This window comes from Propithecus coquereli, unplaced genomic scaffold (genome assembly GCF_000956105.1).
Source record: "Propithecus coquereli isolate 6110/MARCELLA unplaced genomic scaffold, Pcoq_1.0 Scaffold165, whole genome shotgun sequence".
In the NCBI taxonomy this organism is placed as follows: domain Eukaryota; kingdom Metazoa; phylum Chordata; class Mammalia; order Primates; family Indriidae; genus Propithecus; species Propithecus coquereli.
Genome location: NW_012141080.1, coordinates 994,458 through 1,020,602, shown reverse-complemented (window position 1 = coordinate 1,020,602; position 26,145 = coordinate 994,458). Strand labels below are relative to the sequence as shown.

Sequence of the window (26,145 nt, the reverse complement as noted above, 5' to 3'; positions counted from 1 at the left end):
GTTGTTTTAGAAGTTTACTCTCCCCCACTCCCCCCGCACGCATCTCTCCTCCCTCAACTCATCACCTTCCCCAACCGGAGGCGGGATCTGAAGTTTCTGCAGCTGTGTCCCCACAGGGCCTTCCTGCCTGGGCTGGGACAGTTGTCCCTCTACACGGATTCTCCCCACCCTTCTGGGCACCAGTGCCGGGGAGTGCTTAGTGCGTGTGGGAAGCAGGTGAGGCCCACCATTGTGAGCTGGGGACCATTCAAGCTGGTCCTCTCCTCCAGGGTCTGGCCACTGCCCTAACCCTGCCTGCTGGCCCTGCCTGTGCTGGGCCCTGCATCCTGGAGATTCCCACCCAGGGATCAAAGGCTCTTGCACAGCCACCCAGACTTCGGCTCTCACTTAACTCATCCCTTTCATCCTCTGCCAGGCTAGGATCCAGAAGGTCAGCAGTGCCTGGCTCAGGCAGGGGAGCTTTAGTTGGCCCAGACTCTAGCTGACCAGAAGCCTCCAGATGTCCCTCCTGCCACCTGGAGCTACCTGGGAGACACCCCTTATCAGAGGCCAACTGGGGGAAAATGGTGTGCTGTGGTCTCCCAAAGTGACCTTGGGCAGGCATTCTAAGGAAGAGCTGCATACTTCAGTCTTGCCAAGTTCAACTGGGGACCAGGCAGGCTCTGACCTTGGACAGTGACCCCTTCTTATTTATCTCCTACTTTGCAGCAGTAACTACGACTTGAACTACGAACTGTACAGAGAAGACGTTCCCTACAGGTGGGTAGGTCCTGCCCTGGGTCCTCTGGGTGAGGGGTTGAGGCTGGTTGTCCTGAGTCCCTCTCTCCTGTCGCCGCAGGGTGCATGAATACCAGAGGATCCCCCCACTCATCAACCGCGTGCCTGTCAAGCTCCGGAGGACCCACGTGGGCCTGGGGATCAAGAGCAGCTTCAGCCCCCACAAAGCCTCCAGGAACAGCTCCCTGGCCCCTGCGCAGATAAAGCGTGAGTGAGAGGGCACACGCCCGGGCAGCACCGCCCTCAGCCCCGCTGCCCAGCCTGGGCACCAACCCTGGCCCTCTCCCAGCAGTCCGGACTGAGGAGCTGCGCTCCATCAGAGGGGAGCTGAGCCAGATCAAAGCCCAGGTGGACAGCCTCCTGCAGCACGTGGAGCGCATGGACCGGCAGAAGGACCAGCCGGCAGGTCAGCTCCCCAGGTGTGGCTCAGGCCATGCTCTTAGTAGGCCGAGCTTTGCCCAGTCCTGAAGATGCCAGGGTGCCCGAGGTCCTGCCTGGGCCTTTCCCTGTCTTCAATGGTCCCCCTCTCTGGAGTGCAACCCCCCAGGTGTTCTTGTGGCTTGAAGACCCTTGTGGCTTCTGGGTTGTCCCATCACCCCAGCCCACTCAGCAGCTATCTGGAGCCAGAGCAGAATGTCCCAGCCCATCTGCCTCCTGCCCTCCCAAGCCCTGGAATGCCCCAGGTCATTGCTGGGCATCAAGTGGCCTCTCTGGGGTCAGCTGGGGGCTCCAAACCCAGTCGTTAACTGGTGACTCTGTCTGCACAGGGACAAAGGACAGTGAAGAGAACAAGAGTCCTGGTAGTGAGGGCTCCTCAAACAGAAGCAGCAAGCCCTGCCAGAAGCCCAGGGGCCAGAGGCCCAACCCAGAGGCTGATGGCTCCAAGGGAAGCACAGACACAGAGCAGGCAGTGAGTGTCATCCACACCCTTCATGTGCTTGGGTCCCTGTGGCCTCCCTTGAGCAAGGGGGGAACTTGGTTTTGTGCAGGACCCCACAGGGGTAGGCCGGGGGAGGCCTATGACCTGTGCCACAGAGCATGCCGGGAAGGCTGCCCTGCCCTGCTCATCCCTCCTGACTCCAGGCTTGGTCGGCTCAGCCGTGCCAGGGGCTGCTGGGCAATTGGGTCCCTTCCAGCCTGAAATACCTTTTCCTTCTGGAAGGCAGTGGAGGGTGGAGGGGATTGAGCATTGTAGGGGGAATGTCACAGATGTGCCCCAGACCCCTTGTCTGAGACCCAGCTGATAAGCTGGCTACACCCCTGATTTCTGCCCCCTTCCCGGCCCCGCCCCCACCTGTTGCAGCAGGGTCTCTGGGTGGCCTGCTGTACAAGCAGGGAAGCTGTGACACATTGACCTTCCTGGATGGAGAAGATCCAACCTGGAACCCACAATAGCCCTTTGTGCGGCATTCGAGGGCCTGAATATTCCCCACCATACCACCTCCTACTCCACTCTTGGTGGTCTCTGAGGCGAGCCAAGCTCACACTGCTGCTGGAGCCCTCCCAGCAAGGCCAGGGCTGCTCGGAGGCTGGCAGTGGTGAGCTTCCCTCCTCCACCTGCCCAGCTCTGCCCTTGGCCTGCTGGGCTCAGGGCTCTCAGTGCTGCTCGGGGTCACATCTGTAACATCTGGGAAGAATGGGCTAGATGGAGACAATGCTTTCTTCTTCATGGTGGTTCTAGGTTCCCAGATTTTAGGAAGACTCTAGAGTAGCCCTGAGCTCCTAAAGCTCTTGAGAAACGGGGGTGGGTGAGGTAGAGGGGGAGACTAGATGTCAGCAGGTGGCCCTCCCCTTCCTAGCCGTACCACACCTCCTTGCCCTGTCACTAGAGTCCCACTTCTCTTCCTACAGGTGAAGAATCGTGCATCAGACCAGGAAGGCAGCCAGTAGGAGGTAAGAATCCTTCCAGGCATTCTTGGGTACCTCCCTTCCTTGCCTCGTGGCACCCAGGCAGCCTAAGACGTCGTTTTGGAGCTGGAGCTGGGGCAGTGAAGTGGAGGCAGGGCTCGGCTGGCTGGAAAGCCTCCCCTAGTGGTGGGTTTAGCTTCCTTGAAGGTTGTTTCCAGATGAGTCCTGGGGCTGAAGTGAGGCAGCCTGGAACTGCTCGGCACCAGCTCACCATTCTCATGAAGCTGGGGCCACCTTATGTGGGTCTCCTGAGAGGTCAGGGGATACACCTCAGCCCTGTCTGAATGCAGACACCGCTTCAGCTGCTCTTACCCTCTCCCCAAGTGCCACCAATCAGCAGCCAGCTGAAAGGAGGTACACCTGTCCCTACAGTTGCCCTCTGTCCGAAGCCAAGATGGAAGGTCCTCAGTGTGTGCCCCACAAAACTCCTGTTGGTTCCAGACTCCCCATCCACTCTACAAAGCCATCCTTCAGAACAGGGGTGCCATTTTTATGTCCTATTTTCTATCTTGTCTCTGGCTGGTGTGATACTATGTATTTCAGACCTGCTCTAGAAAAATGTATTATGTCAGAGGGAGAAAAGTAAAATTTGTATTTCTTTTTCCTGGTCAGGGGTTCCTTGAGTGGTCCCAGAACCTCAATCTTCATTCTGGTCCTTAGGCTGCCCCAGGACCAGCCCCTCCTAGAGAAACTAAGCAAGTCGTTGAAACACATGTTTAGAAACCCATACTGCACCGGGGTGCAGAGGGGGACCAGGCTGCTTGCCTTCAGTCTGAAGGGCAGTCTCACCTGGCTTCCTCCAATCCAGCCTTGAGCACAAACCGGCAGAGCTCAAGAGCCACAGGAGAAGACCACATCCTCATGGTCAGGCCAGCTCTGCCTTATGGAATAGCCAGGCCTTATCTGGTTTTCCAATATCCAGAAGCTTGTGCTCTTGGCAGTTAGTTCATCAGCCCTGTCCCCAGCCCACACTGCTCAGGGCCTTGCTCCTAGGAGCCAAGGCTGGACAAGAGGCACCAGGTGACGAAGCCAGACTAGGACCCCACTTCTGACCAGCAGTGGAGGAGGCCTCTGGTTGTGCTGCTCTGCACAGCCAAGGAAGGTTGGGATCTGGCTTCCACCCAGAGCACAACTCTTGCCAGCTACCCAACCCTGAGCTGTGTTCTTGCCCAGCACTAAACCAGGGGCTGGGGGGACACAACTCTCCCCACTCTTGTCACATCTTGCAGCTGCCCAGACTCTGGTACTTAAGGGGTACCCAGCTTCTCCTCCTCCAAAGCACATTTCCCACATCAACCCCTGCAGTTGCTTCAGTATTTCAGCCTGTCTCTTCTGCTTATGTTGTCCTAAGGAACAGGACACATTTAAGGCAGTGCTGTCTTGAGCTCTGGACACCAGGGGTCCAAGAATACACTACCCACTCAGAAGAGCCTTGCTTTTTTAAGTCCTGTACCAAGAAGAACCACAACAGAAAACATTTTTTAGATGTCAAAAGGTTTTGTTTCAGCTCAAATGTAAGTGAAAAGGCACAGCCCCCTCGTCCATCCTCTCAAAAGTAGCCCAGTTATTTTGAAGGGAATCGCTGGCTGGCCTGCAGAGGGTCCCTCCCTTACAAGACAACAGCTCCAGGTCCCGTTTTCCAGGTAAGTCCGCCTGAAGTCATTTCCAACCTGGGAGTCAGGCTGCATTCACAGGTTTCTTCAACTGTGTCGTAGCAACTGGGAGCCAGCTCAAGTAGCCGTCCCAGCACAGCTGTCCAGTGTGTCAGCTCTATGCGCGCCGTCCTCGATCCTCTCCGGTGCTGCAGCTTCTTAGCTCGGCATAATCTGGAGACCGACAACGCGGGTCCTTTTGGGGACGGTGGCAGCACGGTCCTCAGCTGGCGTCAGTGCTCAGGCTTGCGGTTCAGGGCGGGGCGGCGGCGCCCCTCCGGCGGGCTGCCCGCACCAGGCACTGCTGCAGGACCGGGTAGAGGCGCTGGCAGCCCTCCAGGCCTAGGCGCACGGCCTCAGCCCAGCTCTCGGTCGGGCCGCCCTCCCCGCTGCCTAGCAGCCCGGCCACCTGATTGAGCACCGGCATGAGCGCCACGGTGAGGCCGGCGGCGGCCCGCTCCTCCTCGAGCCGCGTGGGGTCCAGCAGCCAGGTGGGCGCGGGCTCCGGCGCGCGGCTCAGGCCGCAGCCCACCACCAGGTCGTACATCTCGACGCCCGCGTCGGCCAGGGCGAGCGCGGCGGCCGTCAGTGCGGCGGCCAGAGCCGAGCCGCCGTCCTCGAGCAACAGCGCCGACACCTCCAGCTGCGCGCGCGGGTAGCGGCCCAGGCGCACGGCCGGCTCCAGCGCCTCCTGCAGCGCCAGCGCCAGTTCCCGCTCCTCGCCGCCTCCCGGGGGCGCGCGGCGCCGGCGGCCCGCGAAAGGCGCGCGGCGGAAGTCGCAGAGCAGGCGACCGCGCAAGGCGGCTGGGGCCTCGCCGCCCGCTCCGGCCGGGCCGCCGCCGCGCTCGCCGCCCTCGACCTGGCGCGGGCCCGACACGGCGCACAGCACCTTGGTGCCTCCCGCCTCCAGGTAGGCCGAGCCCTTGGCCTGGCTCAGCAGCCCGGCGCGCGCGTACACGGGCCGCAGCCGCGTCGGGTCGCGGGCGGCGGGCGCCTCGCCCTCGTCGGCTGCGTACAGCTGCGGCGGCTGCGACTCCTCGGGCCCGCGGATGCGCCGGTGGTCCCCCGGCATGGCGGCGCCGGGCGTGCAAGCCGCTTCCGCCTGCCGCCGGCCTCGCGACCGGGCTCTTCCGCTGCTTGAAGACGCGCGCTCGCGCGAGGGCTGTCGGGACAGCGGCGGGCGGCCGGGCGGGCGGGGCGGGGCTGCACTGCCCCCTGGCGCCCTGGAGGAGGAGGGACGAGGGGGATGGCGGGAGCTTCTGATGGACTGCCTGGGCAGCCTTGCTTGAGTGTAGATCTCTAGCTTCCCACGCCAGGGCCGCGCCGCGGCATGCGACTTCTTCCTTTCACTGTGGAGTCTGTAATTACTTTAATCTTGCACTTAGTTCTGTGACATTTACATGTGTTCCTCTCTGCCTTGCCTAAGAGGACCAGGACTTTGTTTTGTTCCTTCCCTTTGTTGAAAGAATGGATGAATGAGTGAATGAATGAATGCGATTATGTCTCTCTGGGCACTGGGCTGTGTAATGCCCGGTACCCCTACACTCCTCACCTGGCACGTGCTCCCTGAAGCCAGGGCATCCTCCCTCTGCCCCCCTCACCCCCAACAGACATGCTTCTCCTCCTGCCTCCACTCTGTCCATAGGGCTGAGTGACCGTGGGCCCCAGGCGGCTGCTGTACCCAGCGGACAGGCAAGCAGTCCCTGTAACCTCCCCGCACACTGCTGTTCCCAAACCCAGCTGTTTTTAGACTTGGGTAAACCAGACTCAGGGCCAGGGCAGGGTCTTTATCACTGGCCATCTTTGGGTGTAGGAAGTGGGGAGGCAGAGGCAATAGCTGCACCCGAAATGTCTCCTATGCTAGAGAACACTGCTGACCTCACATCAACAGCTTCAAAGAGAGGGTGCGGAGGAGCAGAGCCTAAGAAATGGGGAGATTCTCCTACAAGATGATCTAAGAAAGGAGCTTCTCTGTTTCCAGTAACCCCACAGCCCACCTTCCATTGAATTATTACTGTCTCTCTCCATCTCACCCAACCTGTTCTGCCTCTACCTCCACAAACATCTTGAGGCAACCCCAGGGGCCATTCCCAAAGCTCAGGATTCTGGGGCTGGACTCGGTGAGGACTACAACCAGGAGCCCTCTGGAGCCACAGGCTGTCAAATGGGGCCCCTACGCTGGGGAGGGTAGAGATCACATGGCATCATCAAGTATTGCACATGGTCCTTTTATTTCCTGCAGCAAAAATGATTCCTACTTGCAGACCCACAAGCCCGGGGTCTGGAGAAGCTGCGTCTATAGACATGAGCATGACGACAACAATGCTGGGTCAGTGTTCTAGACAGGTGGTGCCGACATGCAGGGCCCATGGCACAAATGCAAAGGAGCCCTGAGTCCCAGGACGGCTCCCGGGTGAGTCCCAGTCACTGCTGGGTTAGGAGGACGGACGGGGCTATTTAAAGGTCCCAGGATTCACATGTCCTCATGGCAGACGGAGAGCTCCTGGCTGGACTGATGCACCGGGGTGAGAGCAAGGCGCTTCCCGGTGGCAGCGCTCCTCCCTCAGTTCTTCACATCTCCCAGGCGGAGCTGGGCAAAGGAAGTGGCCAGCTGCAGCGCCTCCTGCAGGCAGCCCACGTTCTTGCCTGTGGCTTGGGCGGACACATCCTTGCCACCACCTTTACCATCCATCAGGCCTGACACCTGCTGCACCCACTCACTGGCTTTCAGGCCCTGATTGGCTGCATTCTGGAAGATGGAAGGGGGAAGTGGAAGTCAGGACAGAGGATGGGACTGAGAGAGGATGGAGGGACACAAAAAGGATGGAGGCGACACAGGCACCCACTCCCACCCTGAGCAACGTCAGAGGCTGAGACGGACTCCACGGCTGTACAGGGGAGCACAGTGACCACCACCAGCACAAGGCATACGGAGTGGCAAAGCCAGGTAGCAGCCAGCACGTTTATACGTATTCACCACTCAGAAGGCCCGAGGGTAAGGGATACTGGCAAAGGTGACAAACGGCTGTTTCTAACGTGGGCTGTACACAGCATGCGGGTCTTGGCAGACAACCTTAGGAACTGACATTTCCTACTGGTGCAGCGGCTGGCAGGGTTTGGAGCAAGGCTGCAGGCAATTCTGACCTGGGGAACTTGACACAAGCACGTGATCTTGCCGGCCTCATTGTCCACCGTGAAGAGCATAGCAGACGTCTGGGGGGAATGCGTCTTGAAAAGCTTCAAGGCTTCATTCAGGGCCTGTGGGGAGAACCTGGTGTCAGGCCACGGCCCTGGGGAGGGACCTGTTCTTCGTAAGAGCAGACGGTTTGCAGAGCTCAGCCCCCAGCACCAGCCACTTGCTGCTTCCCCTTCTGAGAGCAGGTGCTGTCCCTGGGAGCCTCTCTGGAGAAGGACCCAAGCACAGGGCCTTGCCCACACCCTGGCTCTGAGGTTGGCTCCCCACTTTCAAGAACTGTTCCCCTCGCCAGACCTGTAGCTCTGCAGCCACCAGGTCTCTCCATGGCTCAGCCTGACCTCCAGCCCAGACAGTGGGTCTTTAGGTGACCACCCGACTCAGAGCCACAGAGGCCACGTCAGCCACCAAAGGGCTGGTAAGACCCAAAAGAAAGGGGCCCCCAGCCCCTGGGTTGCCTTGGCCGAGGCGCCACTCTCCATCTCCAGGATGACAAGGGGCTGGTTGGGGTTGCTATCGATGAGCTGTTTTGTTTTCTCCAACACCTGCAAAAAGAAAAGTCCAAAAGAGACGCTCAGGCCAAAAACCCAGACAGCGGTCCAACCAGCCTCTGCCGGGGAAATCCTCTTGGCTTCCTTCCAGCCCCAGCACTGCCAGGACTCACTCGCTTCTGGACATCAGCCTTGCTGGCCCGGTCTAGGTCATCCATGATCTTCTTCAGGGACTTGAGAGTCTCCCGCAATTCGTCCTTCTGCCACTGGGGGATGACTGCGGTGGCCAGGGACTGGGAAAAAACCAGAAGACCACAAGGAGCTAGGCAGGATGTGAGGCTCAGCCCACCCCACCCTGCTGGCTTTCAACCAAAGTCCTCCCTGACTACCGTCTGGGAAAGGAGAGAGAACAAACATAAAAGCATCTACTGGCCTTGAGACCAGTCGCTTTAAGAGCAACTGCAGCAGCTGTAACAAGCAGGGCTAGAGAAAAGGGACCAGCAGAGCGAGCGGGCTCTTGTGTAAGGCCTGGTCCTTTCCAGGCTGGGAACACAGCCTCTGATGAGCCCCGAATATGAATGACCACCAGGAACGCTTGGAAACAGGGCGGCCTCAGCACCTTCCCCATCTCCCTCACCCCCGGGACCACTCAGACTCAGACTGAGCTCACCTACTCGCAGAAATAGGAGCAGCAGGCTGGTCTAGGGGTCCACAGGCCAGGACCCATGGGGTCCCCTTGGCAAGGCTGCAGGACAACAAGTCAGCCCAGAGGCTCACTCCACCGAGAACCAGGACCTGACTGGCCACAGTGAGTGCTCCCCAAGAACAGAGAGTGTCACACTCATCAGGCTTAAGGGCTGAGTAAGCCCCAAGGAGGGAGGAAGGCCACCCCTACCTCACCAAGGTCAGCGATCTCCCTCTGCACGTCCTTGTTTGGCGCAGTCTGGGCCTTCACTTTGGCCTCCATGAGAGAGAGAGATTTCTTCAAGCTCTCAGCTTTCCTGAGGGCCTGAGAGGGGACAATCACAGTTGTAAACTCCGAGGCAGGTGACATTTAGCCCCACTATTCTGTGTGTAAACAGCTGTGGCAGCCCCAATAACAGAATATGGAGCAGCACACCCTAAGACACCAGAAGTTTCTTTCTTCCAGGGAGCAGTCCCATGTCCCAGAAAGGAGCACGTTCCTCACACGCCAGGCCAGCAAAGGCTGCTTCCTAATGCAGGCTCGGGTGTGCCTGGGAACTCCAGAATCAGGAGCCCTGTTCAACCCATGAAATGATCACCCCTTAGGTATTGGCATAGTTGGACACGAGCTATAGTTCCCGCCCCCAGAGCAAGCGTCCTCCACTGCGCATACCTCAGGCCAGGCACACACCCTAGGGACGTGTGGATAAGCCCTGGGGGCACTTGAAGCCACAGCGAAACCATGGCTTACTCTCCCCAACAAGGAAATATTAGGAGGTAGAGGCCAAATTCACACATATTTTAAAAGATTCAACATAAAATAGCTAGGACATCTTGTATGGTGGCGGCTTTCTTATGCCAGGTAGGGGTAACTAGAGGACACTGGCAAGGTAGCACAGTTCGTCCTTTCATTCTGGCTGCAACAGCCACACGGAGCACCATTTCCTCTGTGGATTCATGGACGGGGCCCTCTCCCCTTGTTCGAATAAGCAACGAATTGGTCGGATCCGCTCACCTTCTGGGCTTCAGCACCTGTGACAGCAACAATTCTCCGGATACCCTTGGCAATGGCTTCTTCAGTCACAATCACAAAAGCTCCTGCGTGACTTGAGTTCCGAAGGTGCCTGGGTGGCAGAACACAAAGTCCGTGGTGAGGAGGAAGCCCAGGCACCCCGCTTTCCTGCCTGCACTTGGGAGCCCTGGGCCGCCGTCCCTCCCCGGGAAGCGCTCTCACGGCAGCGGTGCATACAGACCCTTCACAGGTAAGGGACTCTCAGGACACAGCTCTGCTGAGGAGGACAAGAGAAGCAGCAGGAAGGAGAAGAGAGTCTGAGAAGGCCTGGGCTTGGGAGTATTGACACTGAGCAAGACACCGTCTCTCTCAGCCTCGGCGTTCTCAGGTGTAGAATGGGGATAATTTTCCCTCACATGGCTGGGGTGAAAATCAAATGAGACAAACATCAAAGGCTCTGGAATCCCTAACATCCAGGGTGACATTGCTGTCGTTAGGCTCTACGAGACGTGTTGGGTCCTGTGATGGAACACAGCTGTATTTTACATGCCTGCTCGCTAGGTGAGAATACTGCAGGATTACTTTAAAATCCTCCCACGACCCCTTAAACAAGCAGGTTTTATTCCCCAGTTGCCTCAAACAGAGAACCTCAAATACTCATTCACTCCCCAAGTCAGTCTCCTACAAGGGTGGTAGAAAGTTTATGAAAGCTGTTTGCTGTGGCCTCAAGAGTGTTAGCAAACAGGTATTCAGGCAGAAGAGGGACTCATTCGCAGGCCCCATGCAGCTGGGCAGAGAGGCCTGGAACTCGATCCCTCATTCCCACCCCGCTCCTGCTCCCTGCCTGCAGGAGGCCTGGGATGGGATCTTAAGAAAGTTCTTTTCACCAGGCTTCCTTTGGAAGCAGGAACTTTCCAGGCCACTGTGACCTTCCCCAAAAGATCCCCAGCGCTATACAGGAATCCCAGTTGGCAGAAACAAGTGGCTCTCCCAAGCCAAACTGAGCTGGGCCTACGAGGTGGCCTGCTCAGGGGCTCTGAGACAATGGAGCTTAGTTTCCCAGATGTTGCTCAAGGGGACTATGAGGCACCAGGAATGCAAAGGGCGAGACCAGAGCAGGAGCTGGATGAGCACTCCACAGCCTTGCTGAATCCCGAATTCACACCGGGCTCCTTGTTAGGGGCGTCCAGCAAACAACAGCAAGCAATTGTGTGGTAAGTGTTCTCATCACCCCCTCCTAGGAAGACTATTTCATCACAAACCCAGGAAATGTTACTGCCAGACACTGAGGGGTCTGACTGAGCACTGGGATGCTGGGGCTCTTGGGAATGCTATTTGGCAACTGCATTTCAACCTCAGAAAGATAAGGGTTGGTCTAGCCTGTGACCCGCATCCTCGGAGGGGAATGCCAAATGATAAAGGCAGGGGGCCCCGTCTACTGCTCCTCCGCGGTACTCACGTTCCCCCACAGAACTCCACAGAAGTGAGGGAGCCAGCAGGACCAGAGGGGTCATCCAACAGCTCGGATACTGGGACCCCAATGGAGACGACTCGCACGGGGTCAGGATAGGTTTCATCAAACACAGCCCGCAGGCCCTGGATGGCTTTCGCTGCTGCCAGGGGACAGTCCTGGGTGTAGACGGGCTGCCAGAGAAAGAAGACAGAGAAAAAGCTGGAAAAGGTTCCTGGAGGTGCAGTAAGAGACAGCACAAAGAGTGTGACTTGGCTCTGCCCGGCACGTGCCCTGAACCTCCAGAAATGATGCACCATGTACAAAGTCAAGGGGATCAAGATGGGAATTTCCAACTATCTGGAGATGTGTGAACCAGATCTCATATGTAAACAGACATAACTGGAAGAGCTCTGGTCGTCCTAAGGAGGGGGTGGGACAAAGACCTCACCCCCACACACCAGCACTGCCCGCTACAGCAAAGTTTGAGAATCACTGCTTTAAGTGTATCTATTTGCAGGACAGAATCTGGCAGAACAGAGTGGGAACATCTGGACAGCTGAGGCTCCGTGGACAGTGATGGTTCGGGAAGGAGTAAAGGTCATGACCCAAAGCTCCAACACAGTCCAGCCTACCTTGGCAGCCTCGATCATCTCGTTAGCGATCTCTTCAGCCTTCTTGATCTGTTGGGTGGACATGGCTCCCTTGGCAGTGAAGTCAAACCGAAGGCGGTCAGGGGCAACCAACGAGCCCTTCTGGTCGGCCTCCCCAAGCACCGCGCGCAGGGCGAAGTTGAGAATGTGGGTAGCTGTGTGGTTGCTCATGACAGGTCTCCGTCGGGGCTATGGAGGGCAGAGGAGGCTGGTAGAGAGGTCTGTACCGGACTGCCAGTTGTCCCCCAATACTTGTTCCCTGTTTTTTCCCCCAAGTACTAGAATTTTAAGTTAGACACATGGCTTCCCAGAATAAAAACTACATTTCCCAGCTTCCCTGCAGCTAAATGTGACCATGTGACTAAGTTCTGGTCAATAGGCTGTGAGCAGAAATGATGTCCACCCTTAAAGGGAAGGGACATGCCCTCCCCCTCCTCCTCTTCCATGGCCTAGAACAGAAATTAGGAAACTATGGCCTATGGGCCAAATCTGGCCTGTCGTTTATTTTTATAAATTGTTATAAATAGGCTTATTGGAACACAACCACACCCATTTGTTTACATATTGTCTATGGCTACTTGTAGGCTATAACAGCAAAGTTGGGTAATTGTGACCAAGAACATATAGTCCATAAAGCCAAAAATATTTACTATCCTGGCCCTTTACAAAAAAACTTGCCAACCTTGGCCTAGACAACAGATCTGACAACTCCCCTCTTGGACCATGAAATCAAGGGCAACACCTCAGGAATGAGGGTGGAGCGACAAGTGAGAATCTGGGCCCTGTGAGGCAGAGCCTTTGTATCAGCTTGAACTTTTAGGTGCAAAAGATACATTGCTTTCCTGTTCTGAGCTGCTTTTATTTTGGATGTGACATGTGCAACAGAGCCTAGTTCTTAATACAGATCCTTGGCTCCTAAGGAAGTATTTGAGGTTAGAAAAGCGAACCATGAAAACAAATCTATTAAGATCTCAACTGAAATCACTGGTGAAATCACTGACTTGGGAACACACAGATTTAACCCTTAGTTACATCCTTCACAATCCACAAAATGCACCAAAATTTACTCCTGCACTTATAATTTCACTTAGTAGTGACAACAATGATGAGCCAATTTAAAGCCAGAGAAAGGCCAGGCATGGTGGCTCACTCCTGTCATCCTAGCATTTTGGGAGGCTGAGGTGGGAAGATCACTTGAGGCCAGGAGTTTAAGACCAGCCCGGGCAACATAGCAAGACACTGTTTCTACAAAAAATAGAAAAATTAGCCAGGTGCAGTGGCATGCACCTGTAGCCCCAAGAGAATCACTGGAGCCCAAGGAGTCTGAGGCTGCAGTGAGCTAGGATGACGCCACTGCATGCTAGACTGGGCAACAGAGGGAGACCGTGTCCTCCAAAAAAAGAAAAAACCAGAGAAGGAGGAGATTACTATCCAGATCCAACAGGGGACAGAATAATGCAACTCACCTCATCAATAAACAGCCGGACCTGATCGCCCACTTTCAGGTAGCCATAGACAGTTCCTATATGTAGCACATACCCTCCTCGCACCTGAGCATTCTTCACCGTAAACTCAGTTTTCTAAGAGTCAAGGAGGAGAATAAAAATCTTGAAAAATATCAATTCCCTCATATGTATACATATAAATTCACACGCATAAAAAATTCTCTACACATGTAAATTATATACACACATATATTCTCTAAGACACTCTAATGGGGTGTGTACACACACATATGTAACATTAATAGCATTATATATAATAAAACATATGCATACACACACAACATTAAGGAGAATTTTATAGAATTCAGAAGCCATCATTAAAAAACCTAGAGCCTAGGGAGACAGAGTAACTCATCCAAGACCAAACTCAGCAGTGGCAGAGCTAGAAGCTGAGTTTTTTACAAGGACACATGCCCTCCAGAGAGCTGCGCCTCCTTATTTATAAGGAAAGCATGTCAGAACCTTGCACCCTGGCTGCAAGGATACTCCTACAGCGGTACCCGACGGCTGGGAAGCAACAGAGCCAAGTAGCTCCCTCAGCTTCAGAAACCCTGACAATGGAACCCCACCCGAAAGTCTGTCGGGTTTGCTCCCCAAGGCCCCGAGTACTGAGGAGCGAGAGCAGCTGCCTGGCTCCACGCTTGCCGTCCCCACCTCCCGCTCCCGGCTAACAAGGGAAGAAGAACTGCTGGCTCACGTCCTCACTGCTGTCGTCAACCTTCACCAGGTAGCCTTCGTCATAGATCTGCCCTCCTTGCTCGGCGTAGAAACAGGTCTTGTCCAGCACCACTCCACACTCCTGGCCCGTGGACACCTCTTCCACGAACATCTTCTCCCTGCGCAGAGCCATCACCGTGGCCACTGTGTTCTCAAACACTGTTCGATGGAAATGCACAGAACAGGGAGCACAGGGTCGATGACTTATTCACACATTCTTAGCTGGCTTCTGTTTCTCAAACTCTTCTGTGGTCCTAATTGTCCAATTTTAATTTGGAAGCAAGCCCATTAGGCTACATGACAGGGCTTAGCACACTGGTTTTCTACCAGAGAATGCAACACTCAGTAGGGTGACCAACTGTCCCAGCTTCCATAACTGAGGGGTTTCCTGCCATGTAGGCTTTCCCTATTAAAACTGGGACAGTTCTGAGCAAACTGGGACAGTTCTGAGCAAACTGGGACAGTTCTGAGCAAACTGGGATAACTGGTCACCCTAACTCTGAGCTACTGAGCAGAAACTTGGTGAATCTGATTAGTAGGTCTCTAAGAGTAGTAATACATCCCCTAGTCCAAGGTCAACTCACAAAGAATGTATTCATTCTGTAGGCTTTCTTGGATAGATTTTTAGGTATGATTGTTCTCTGCCAGGGCAAAAAGAAATAACATGTATTGCCTATTAATTTCTTTTGTTTTTTAACTTTAGAATGCTATTATCCTGATGAAAAATTCAACAGCCACTGTGGATTGTATCAGTGTCAACTGCCTGGTTTCCTACAAGATGTTAAAATTAGGGGAAACTGCATTGCATGAAGGATACATGGAACCTCCCTACAGTTTTTTTTAACAACTTCCTGTGACTATAATTATTTCAAAATAAAAAGTTAAGGAAACGACCAGCCAAGGGAGCTGATGAGTATAAAAGTGCACAGCATTACCGGAAAGGAAAGGCTGTCAGCGATCTGCTGGGTACCTAATCTTGAGAAACACCTCCCCAAACCCCCCAGATAAGGGGCAGAAGGTTCAGAAGCAAAAAGAGCACAACAACATACCGTAGCTACCGCTAGAGTCCGAATGGTAATTGTACTTTGGGGAATCATCTGTGACTTCCAGCCCCTGTGCCCGGAGCTCTTCAATAGCATAAATGTCCAGCATGATGAGGTCTTCCCCGCCAGCTCCCTTGCCTTGTGATTTCAGCTGCCAGATAGAGAAACGAGCGTAAGTTACTCGGAAGTAGGAGAAAAAGAACTCAAACTTGCTAAACTATGCCCAGGGTAAAGCTCTGAAACAGGGTTTTCCACTCTCAGTGCTCAGCAGCATCCCTGGCCTCTGCCGACTAGAGGACAGCAGCATCCTGCCCCCAGTTGTGAAAAGCAAAAATGTCTTAAGACATCATTGCCAAATGCCCCCGAGAGGCAGAATCGGCACAAGTTGAGAATCACCGGTCTAGGGAAAGAAAGAATTTCAAGGACTTTAATGGAGGGAAACTCGTGCTTGCTTTGCAGCCAAGTCCTGGCTTGGCAGGCGTGGGGTTTGCTGCTCACTCTCCAAATTCTTTACCTGGGCCAGTTTCCTCTCCTCTTCAAAGCCATCCATATCTACCACCAGGCCCTTCTCTTCAGCAATCAGTCCAGTGAGATCCACTGGAAACCCGTAGGTGTCATAGAGAAGCCACGCAGTGTCTCCTACACAGCACAAAGGAGTTGTGTCAAAACAGCATGATGGGCCAGGCGCAGTGGCTCACGCCTGTAATCCTAGCTCTCTGGGAGGCCGAGGCGGGCAGATTGTTTGAGAGGAGTTCGAAACCAGCCTGAGCAAGAGTGAAACCCCGTCTCTACTAAAAATAGAAAGAAATTAATCGGACAACTAAAAATATATAGAAAAAAACTAGCCGGGCATGGTGGTGCATGCCTGTAGTCCCAGCTACTCGGGAGGCTGAGGCAGGAAGATGGCTTGAGCCCAGGAGTTTGAGGTTGCTGTGAGCTAGGCTGATGCCACGGCACTCTAGCCCGGGCAACACAGTGAGACTCTGTCTCAAAAAAAAAAAAAAAAAAAAACAGCACGATGGCCTCTTCCTTTCCATGCCAAGCCCCTCCCAGGAGGATGCTAGGACTGACGAGGGATTAAGAGACAGGGCGAGTCAGTACTGGCCCTGTGTGCCTGTCAGAAAAACCATCAAGTCTTTTCCAGTTGCCCTGGAGGAAGCACAAGGGTCTCTTGGCAGAGTTCTGTTTATTCATTTGAGCTTAAGTGTGTTCAGTTTGTGAAACTTCATCAAGCTTCTCCATGCACATTATATACTTCAATAAATAGAAAAAAACATCTTTGGAATTAATTTTCCCATCTGGTAAAAAATAATGCAAGTTGCATGCAAATAGAAGAATCCTGAATACACCAAACTCTTAAGAGTTGTTACTCCTAAGAAATGAGTTTGAGAAAGATTTTCACTTTTTGAATACTTTTGTATTCAGTATTGTTTGAATACTTCGCCACAATAATGCATTGATTCTACACTTTTACTATAAATCCCATTTCACACCAAAAGCAGTTTAACCAAGGTATGCTCGCCTTGGAGACATGGGAGCCCACTCTCAGTCTGTGACAAAGGGCTGGCCTTTGCCAGAAGGATGAAACAGCCAGGGTGGAGACGGGCACAAATGGGTCCTTACCAGGAATGGTCTTGCTGTCTCCCAGGCTCTGAATTTTCCTGTCCAGGATGCGACGCCCTCTGCTGAGAGTCTTGAGAAACTGTACTTCCTCTTCATTAATGATGTCCTTCACCATGTCTGGGTCCTTCTTTAGCTCAGGAAATGCATCTCCCTGACAAATGGGAAACAGAGGTGAGGGGCTCTATCCCATGACCCCTCTCAAAAATGCTCATTAACAGTGTGCTATCTCCCTTCAGCACAGAAGAGCTAAGCAGGGAAATGTACTTACCAGGGATTGGACGACAACATCTACTAACGTAGCAAAGAAACCCCTACTGGCATTGAGTTTCTCATGGGAGTATCGAACAGCCCGGCGGAGAATCCGTCTCAACACATACCTGTAAGAGGCAGAAACAAGTCCCCTGCTGGACAACATTCCCAGCTGCAGGTTTTATAGGGGTTCCTTGGGACTTCTACCCAAAGCAATGTGACCAACTTTTTGTCTTGCTCTTTCAGAGACTTGCTTTTATCTGAAACCTATCTGGCATTCTCCAGGGTCATTAATTCCAGGGTAAAATTCAGTAACATACCCACAAATACACGTCAAGGACGACCTAGGGTAAACCCTGGTTTGTTTTCCTTCCATATTCGGCCACCCGGAGAGGGAAGCAAGCAGCACAGACCAGATATGTACTTGATGCCCTGCCTGTCAGTAATCAGTTTCCTGGGAATAGTCAATACTTACTCCTACTCTGCCCCTGCCAATATCCCACCAGCTTTAAATAACAATCCTATCATCTTGTACCGAGCAGCAAAGGTTTAATACAACTGTTCAACATTAGCTGAAATTCCCTTCATCCCTTAAAAAAATTGGGGAGGGAGATTCCTTCCAACTACCCAGAAGACAAAAGAAATGATAATAAAGCATGGCTTTAAGTTCCACAAAGAGTCATAAAACTCATGGTGTCAGTCCAAACGCTGCCCCATGTGTAACACACTTACCCCCGCCCCGTGTTGTCAGGCCGGCCACCATCAGCCAGGGCCACAGTGATGGTCCGAGCGTGGTCGGCTAGCACCCGGTAGGCCATGTCAATCCCATCAGCATCGTCAGCACCAACTTGCCCAGTGTACGGCCGGGCGCCTGTGCCCTACAGATAAAAACCAGGAGGTGGCCCACTAGGAAGCAGCCCTTCTGGTGCCGCCTTGCCCAGTGAGGTTCCCAGAGGATTGAGGAGCATTAGGAGAAAGATGGTCACCTTGCCATATCCTCTACCCCAAGAACAGTGACTGTGGGAGGGCAAGGAGACTCCAGCCAGCCCCCACTCAACAAATCACACTGCCTCGTGCCTAGAGCCTCACATCATCGTCGTTAACAATGAAGTGGGCAGACGAAACTGGTGCCCTTGGCTGGCAAAGCGTAAGGTCGTTACGACAGCACTGCTAAGAGTCCAGCCTGGAAACCTCCACAGAAGTTTGAAACGGTTGCGACAGACCAGTACCTTCTGAATGGCTTCAAAGTAAGGGACAAAAAGGTCAGTGTCATAGTTGGACATCTTATTCTGCAGCACAGACACCAGTCGTTCCAGGCCCATCCCTGTGTCAATGCTTTTCTTGGGAAGAGGTTTCAGGATGCCATCCGTTTCCCTGTATGATGCAGAGGGCGAGGAAGTTGAAGCAGGGACTCGGGCTACCACCCCGCCAGTCCCTACCGCTTAGAACTCATTCACATAGCACAGTTTGTATGCTGTGGCTATCTGCCATTTGCATTGCCTGGTTGGGTGAGAAGGGAGCAGAGGGAGCAAGGCAGGAAAAGTACTCTGGGGCCCACTTAAGAGTGAGGCAACTTCAAGGAAATTAGCTTTAAAACAGCAGCCCAAATTACAGTCAGAATAGTATTATGGGAAGACCCCTGAAGAAGGTATTATGTGGGATAAGACTAGGTCATGAAAGAGCAGGCCCAGCCCTGTCCCAGAGATCAAAGGTGAAACTTGAGAAATAACAGTTAAAGAAAGTGCCTTAAGATCCCATGATGCCTGTGGAGCTGGCTTCAGCACTGCTCCACTGTCCCCAAAGATGAAGATTAGAAAAGAGCCTCCAGCTGAGAAGAAAGCCATGCAGCTCTGAGTTCCTCTTTCTCTACTCGGCTCTAGGAAAGGCACCGCTCTTAGCAGGAATGGGGCAGGACCCCAGGCCACCTGTTATACTGGATAAACACAAGGTTCCAGATCTCCAGCACATTGGGGTCATCCTGGTTGACAAGGTGTGCAGCGTCCCGGCCACCAATCCGGTCATAATGGATCTCACTGCAGGGACCACACGGGCCTGTGTCACCCATCTCCCAGAAGTTATCCTTCATGTTGCCGGGGAGGATTTTTCCATCATCCAGCCTGCATAAGATAAGCCCAGTTATAGCCACTGATGAGGATTCTGTCGAGACTTGCATCCACTACAAAAGGAATCCTTACAATTTTTTATAAAGAAAAAAATGGCGATGACTAATGCTAAGCCTGCGTGCTTAGCAGGCTAAAGAAGCTGAACACGACTCTTCTCAAGAATGACTACCATAGAATACAAAATACACATACACTGTGATCATAACTCAATAAAAACCTGCAAAGATACAGATAAAGCCTAGAAAGGAACACATAAAAATGAAAATTTTTATGCTGAATATGACCAGAATTTAAGCAAATGTTTTATTTGCAAATGTTTCTTCATTTTTCAAAATGACTACATTACAAGGTAGTATAAGTGTTAAAAAAAAGCTGCTAGGCCAGGCGCGGTGGCTCACGCCTGTAATCCTAGCACTCTGGGAGGCTGAGGTGGGAGGATTGCTTGAGCTCGGGAGTTCGAGACCAGCCTGAGCAAGAACGAGACCCCCTCTCTACTAAAAACAGAAAAAATTAGCCAGGTGGTGCATGCCTGTAGTCCCAGCTACTCGGGAGGCTGAGGCAGGAGGATCTTGAGCCCAGGAGTTTGAGGTTGCTGTGAGCTAGGCTGACGCCACAGCACTCTGGCCTGAGCAACAGAGCAAGACACCATCTCAAAAAAAAAGGAAAAAAAAAAGAAAAGAAAAGCCAGGGTCAAGATTAATATTTAATTCTCATACATTACTTCCCAAAATGTCCAAGAACACTTAGACTATAGAGTCTAACCAAGTAGGAATTTTAGACCAAGTAAAAGGGGAACTGGATTAGAATAATATACCTAGAGTAAAAGTAATTAAAAAAGAAACAACAACAACAGAGAAGCAGCCCTGCTTCCAAGTATAGTAAGAAAGTACGCACTAAAGGACAAGAGAATTAAATAAAAGACAAAGACAGCACGGGCAGCCCAGCTGTCTACAGGGTACACCAGCCCCATTCAGATCCCCCTTGATGTAGCATGTCATGAATTCTATTAAGTTCACAGCACAGAACACATACAGCTCATCTATTGTGCTAGATTATATCTTAGAATATTACGTTAAAAAAAATTTCCTTTTTTCCTAGTCCTGTTTGATGCCATTACATCTCCATAAGAAACAAACTGTTTCATATGAAGAATACCACTTCATTAAAAAAATACACACGTACACACAAGGTTATAAAAATATAAACAAGGCCTAGAAAACTGTATATGGGATATCAAACTATTAATGATGATTAATCTTAGTGACCTTCCATTTCCTATTTTCTACATTTCTGTACAGTTTGAATTTTTACAACATATGCATTACATGCACAATTTTAAAAAATACATAAAAAGCAAAAAATGAGAGACTCATGCCAGCTTTCAAGAGAACGATCAAAGGAGCAATTAATGCATATAAAGATAATTACTCCCACTCACCCCGACCTGCATCTCAAAATGCACACCCCAAAATGGGTAATAGTGGTGCACTCCAGATCACTTAAGACCTCACTCTTACACTGAGGTTAGGAATAATTTCATTCCTCTGTATCTCAACAAGTAAGTTGCATTCTTACCCCAGATTTTGCCAGATCTGTTTGCACTCCAGATCTGGTTCTAAGCCAGCTGCTTCATCCCCACCAAAGTAAGTTACATAAAGTCTTTCAACCGGAATGCCAAACTCTTGGGTGAGAAGTTCTAGAGCCATCTTACAAGCCAATTCCTACAAAAAGAACGATACAGAACATGGCCCAACCAAAATCTAGTTAGTGTGAGTAGAAAAAGACCAGATTCTACGAACACAGATAAAAAAACGACAACATCCTCACTATAGACTCAACTAAATTCAGGATCAATTTACATGAGAAATCCAAATATAAACTGAAATCATCAAATCACAGGTACTACTTCCAGGAAGTCTTAGAATAAATGCCCTTCATTCCTGAATCTCCCAGGTGATCATATTTCATATTTTAAAACAAGCACAATTAGAACCCAGTTCCCTCCATGGAAATGACCACTTTATTCAAAACCCCAACAGTTCCCCTGCTCTGAGCTCACCTTGAAGTAATCTCCAAAAGACCAAGAGCCCAACATCTCAAAGAACGTGTGATGATAGACGTCCTTGCCCACGTCATCCAGGTCATTGTGTTTGCCTCCAGCCCGGATGCATTTCTGGGTATTGGCAGCTCTGCTCAGCTTTGCCATAGGGTGAGATGGGTCAATAGTGTTCAGGAAGATGGGTTTGAACTAAAAACAGAAGAACAGTTCAACTTTGAAAGAGCTATGGGTTACATCAGGTGGGCACACACTGGCAGGAAGAGACAGCATACAAACTGCGGTTCGTGATTTCACCAGCCTGGAATACAGACACTTGTCAGAAGCAGGTGGCCTGATGGAGCCACAGCAGAAGCAGCCTATCTTGGAGCAGGTTTTCCTTGGATCTAGTTTCCTAACAGTCCGCACCACTGCTGGTGACACCACAGGGGAAAGGCCCAACAGATCTAAGAGCCAAAGGCCGATGCCATGAAACCCGTGCTGCTTCACAAGTCTCTGATGTTCGGGGATTATATCATCTTTCTGGAGGAACTTATTCTAAAAATTGATATGCTTGCTTGATAATAAGGTGATGAGGAAGAAAAAAATTTAAGACATATTAAGGGAGTGAAATCAGCACAACATTGATGAATGATTGGATGTATTGGGAGATAGAATGACCTCACTGTGAGGATTTATCAAGTCATACTTTAATGTATCATTGTTATTTGTGTCACTTTGCCTTATTTTTACCACTAGACCTGTCCGATTCAGCGCTGTCCGATTTAGTAACCAGACCCTCATGACCATGTAAAATTAAATTAACTAAAATTAAACAATTATTAATATTTTAAATAATAAAAAATGCTGTCCCTTGGTCACACTGGAGCAATAATCACATGTGACTGGAGGCTACCATATCAGGCAGGAAAGATAAAGAACGTTTCCATCAGTACAAGAAGTTCTACTGGACAGTTGTGAGCTAGATCATGAACTCCTTAAAAGCAAAAATTGTCTCACTTATCTCTGAACGTCCAGCACCTAGCATAGCACCTAAAAAAGAGCAAGTGTCTCATAATACCATTTCAAATTGTTTAAAAAAAAAGTTAACGTGTATGCGCAGGACTCACACATAACTGAAAACACTTTTCATAATTTTACAGTCAATTTTACACAAGGTAGAAAATGTTCCCACCATTTCTAACTTTCCATGTCAGAAAAGACATCTGAGAGGAAAAAAAATGTCAACTTATCCCAGAGTGAGGAGCATCCTAAGGGCTGGCAGATCCCCTGGGCTATGCAGGCTCCAAGAGAACCATCCAACCTGAATCCACTTCTGTCAAGGATCAGCCTCGTAAGTATTTTTCACATCAGAGACACAACGAAAAACTCCTCTTAAACTGCTTTATAAATATATGATGCTTCCATTATTATAAGAGAAACCCTTTCTATATCAATAAAACTTTTAAAATATCTTTTATAATTCAACTGCTCCTAACACAAAACTTACTAACTAATAAAGTTTCTTCAGCAATGGATCCAGACTGGCACTGGTGGCAATAGTTTTGAGAAAGGGACTAGGCGCAGTGGCGCATACCCGTAGTCCCAGCTACTCCAGGGCCAAGGGCAGAGGAGCACCTGAGCCCAGGAGTTCAAGGCTGTAGTGTGCCATGATCTTGCCTGTGAACAGCCACTGCTCTCCAGCCCAGGCAACATAGCAGAGACCCTATTTCTTAAAAAAGAAATAAAGACAGACGGAAAGGAAGTTAAAAAATAAAATCAATGAAACTGTGCATGGCCTAGAAAGGAAATGAAAGCAAATCTGTGAAAGAATCCTGAAGAACCAACTTATTTTATAAAGAAAAAAACAAGGACAATGACAAGATGAAAGAGAATCATGATAGCTGAATTAACACGTCTTTTTTCAGGGCTCAGCAAGATGAATTCGGCCTCTGATTCTAATAAAACAGCTTTTTCCTCAGGAGTAAAAAAAGACAAAACTTCACAAACTGGATGGCAGGCTGTATTTTTCTTGAGAGGCAAACAAGTCTTATCCGCAGGCATTGAGGTCTTCCATTATAATAATTAAAAATAATACCTAATATTTGAGTATCTACTATGTACCAAATACTATGCTAAACATTTTGTTATGTATTACTTTATTCACTCCTCACTGCAACCTATAGGCAGGCAATATTATTCCTTATCTCACAGTCAAAGAAACTGAGGTTCACAACATAAAGAAAATTCTGCAACAGGTAGTAAAGGACAGAACCGGGACTCTGCCTGACTCCAGAGGCTGTGTTTCAATCACTGCTCTGCTGCCTCCTATGTGCACAAACACCCAGGAGGAAAGGAAAAAACCCTTACCTGGTTCATGCCTGCGTTGGCAAAGAGCAAAGTAGGATCATCCAGTGGGATGGTAGCAGATGAGTGAACATAGGTGTGCTCATTTCTCTTGAAGAAGTCTATAAATCGCTGCCGGATTTCACTTGCTGTTAGGGTCGAGTCCATCTTGAAAGTCACCCCAAAGAACTAACCAAAGTAAAACATGAAGGAAAATTAGAGGAACTGAAACTAAAAGATACGTATGCGTTACACAAAACTCCTGGCTTCTCAAGCCAAGTTATAGCAGGACACCAGTAAGCTGTAGTAATGTCCAAGGATAAAATCAAAGCAAACAGCAGATAGCAGCCCCATCCGTTCTTCCTTCCCATGCCCACCTCAATAGGTTCAACACACCAGCACACCAAGCAGAGCAGAAGTTGTTTATTCATGTTTTCATTCATTTGACAAATATGCATTAAATATCTACTCTGTGCTAGGCCCTAGGCCAGGAATTAGAAAAGGACAGGCTGGGCTTAGTGGCTCCCATGTGTAATCCCAGCACTTTTGGAGGCTGAGGTCAGGGGATGGCTTGAGGCCAGGAGTTCAAGACCAGCTTGGGCAACATAGTGAGACCCCTGTCTCTTAAAAAAAAAAAAAAAAGCCATCCTGTATTTGGAAGCAATCTATGAACTGGAAAGCCGTAAAGGAACAGAAGGGATAATACAATATTAAGTTGATTGGCTTAAAAGTTTTTTCTTATGAGGAAGATATAGTAAAGATGAACACAGTGGACAACATGAGACCCTGACTCTCAGATTTGTGTTTAACCACAATTTCAATTGATTTATTCACCACACAATCAATTCATTACTCAAACAAAAGCCCTTTGGGCAAAAAGATGGTGAAACGCTGGCTGACAGCCAGTGAGCTGACCACAATTCCCACAGATGGGGACTTGCCGTCCATGCTAAGAGCCAAGGCTCAGGTTTTTAGAAAGGTCATCACCCCACATTCTTCCTCATCCCTCATCATGGCTCTCAATAAATCTTAACAACGGTGGCCAAAATGAATTTACACTGGTAATCCTGACACTTTGCAGCAACATCATAGCTGTTTCAGAGTTCATTGCTCCTCCTTTAGATGGGCTACCTGAGGTAAATAAGCAGTTACAGGAATTCTCCATTTTTGCTTATTCATTCAACATAACGAACGCACGCTATGTGCCGGGAATCAAGGTGAATGAGAGTCTGTGTCCTTCACAGGCACACCGTCATATATGGAGATAACTGCAGTGTTGTGTAAAAGGATCTAATATATTGACTATAAACCCTATGGAGGCTGGGACTATTAAAAGCTGTGTCCCCGCCTCCACTCATTCATTCATTCAATATAAACATACTGGAAGGCTGCATGGGATACAGAGATAGCACAAAGGCAGGACCTCACATTCCACTTCCCAGCAGGAGCTATAAAGGTCTTGGGCACCTCAAATCACTGTGGCTCAGCCACAGGACCTTTTAACATACTTTTCACGTGTCAGACAAGCTGTCTGCCCCACCCCCACTCCTTTCCCTTTTCCTAGTTAATTTCTCATTTTTGATATCTTGATTCCATAGAAACACATCTAAGGAAGGCTTCCCCTTCTTGATCAGGCTCCTCCTCTTCTACTGTCTCATAGCCCCAAGTGTCTCCCTTCATAATTTCTAGATGCATTTCATTGCTTCTTTATAATGTCCATCCCATCAGGCTGTAAGTTCCATCTCAGTGGGAATCATGACTGTTTTGGGCTCCCTATTACGGTATATCCCCAGCATCCAGTACAGTGGTTGCTAAATACATATTTAGTGATTAGGTATGCTAATCCTTTAACAGCAAGGTCTGAATTAACGAACATACTTCCAAGCACCCCGAGAAATGCAGACTGTCTCAGAGTAATAGCTGAACATGATGGTCCAGGTGGGCCTGCACTGGTATCAGCTATTTAGTTCATTTTAAGAAATTAGAGAAATGGCTCATTGCGGTACTCCACCCTTGTCTCCTATGCCCCCTCCCGCCCCTTGGGCATTAAAACCAAGGGAGATAAAACCTCAGCTTTGGGTGGATACACGATGGCAACCGTAGCCCTCCCAAGGTCTCGGTCTTCGGCCAGTCCACCCAAGGCCACTCCACCTCCAGCGCGCCAGGGGGCTGTCCGGCTCCCGCTCCAGCCCACGCCCGGGTTCTCAAGGCCACTCGGGGCCTGGCCCAGGGGCCCGCTGCCACTGCCGATCCTTACCCCCAGATCCCAAGTCCAGACTCTTTCACAGCGCGACAGAGCTCTCGGGGGGCTGCCTGATTCTCCCCAGGATCACCATCCCTAACTCCTTCCTCAGAACCCACGACCCCGCGCCGCGGTTACCTGCTCTCGCAGAGGCGCAGCAACACCGGCCCCAGGCCGCAACCGGCCGCAAGCTGCCCCGCCCCGTCCAATCAAAGCGCGCCGGTGGAAAGTGCCCGGCTGCGCCTTACCCCACGAGATATTATTGGTCAATATACATCAATATATATGCCAATCAAACTGAGCACGAATCAGCTCATTAGCTGGTTTCTGGGAAGGCGGCTGTAAATTGGCTGATGCAACGGCGAAGAAAAATGGGATCCGGTGCATCACGTGATAGGGTTGGACGCGGGCTCCTGGAGGAGTTTCCCTATGTTAGGTCCTA

At 50.9% G+C, this 26,145-nt stretch overlaps 2 protein-coding genes across 3 annotated transcripts; both read right to left on the bottom strand.

Moving 5' to 3' along the window:
* Nucleotides 1-4,230: 4,230 nt before the first annotated feature.
* EXOSC6 (exosome component 6) lies at nucleotides 4,231-5,409 on the bottom strand. The gene has a single exon (XM_012641568.1). The coding sequence runs from the start codon at nucleotides 5,407-5,409 to the stop codon at nucleotides 4,591-4,593; it is 819 nt and encodes a 272-aa protein (XP_012497022.1). The 3' UTR covers nucleotides 4,231-4,590.
* A 1,137-nt stretch (nucleotides 5,410-6,546) lies between these two features.
* AARS (alanyl-tRNA synthetase) lies at nucleotides 6,547-25,884 on the bottom strand. Of its 2 annotated transcripts, none has more exons than XM_012641565.1 (21): nucleotides 25,842-25,884; nucleotides 23,486-23,650; nucleotides 21,140-21,328; nucleotides 20,656-20,801; nucleotides 18,883-19,074; nucleotides 18,187-18,331; nucleotides 17,690-17,835; nucleotides 16,977-17,085; nucleotides 16,709-16,859; nucleotides 15,600-15,724; nucleotides 15,092-15,236; nucleotides 14,023-14,201; nucleotides 13,287-13,400; nucleotides 11,803-12,009; nucleotides 11,177-11,361; nucleotides 9,721-9,829; nucleotides 8,917-9,030; nucleotides 8,195-8,314; nucleotides 7,989-8,075; nucleotides 7,482-7,595; nucleotides 6,547-7,086 (listed from the first exon to the last, which is right to left on the bottom strand). In XM_012641565.1, the coding sequence occupies exons 2-21, from the start codon at nucleotides 23,627-23,629 to the stop codon at nucleotides 6,901-6,903; spliced, it is 2,907 nt and encodes a 968-aa protein (XP_012497019.1). In that variant the 5' UTR covers nucleotides 23,630-23,650; nucleotides 25,842-25,884; the 3' UTR covers nucleotides 6,547-6,900. The 2 variants fall into 2 exon arrangements, with proteins under 2 accessions (XP_012497019.1, XP_012497021.1); XM_012641567.1 differs by lacking the exon at nucleotides 25,842-25,884 and adding an exon at nucleotides 25,719-25,766.
* Between the last annotated feature and the right edge of the window lie 261 nt (nucleotides 25,885-26,145).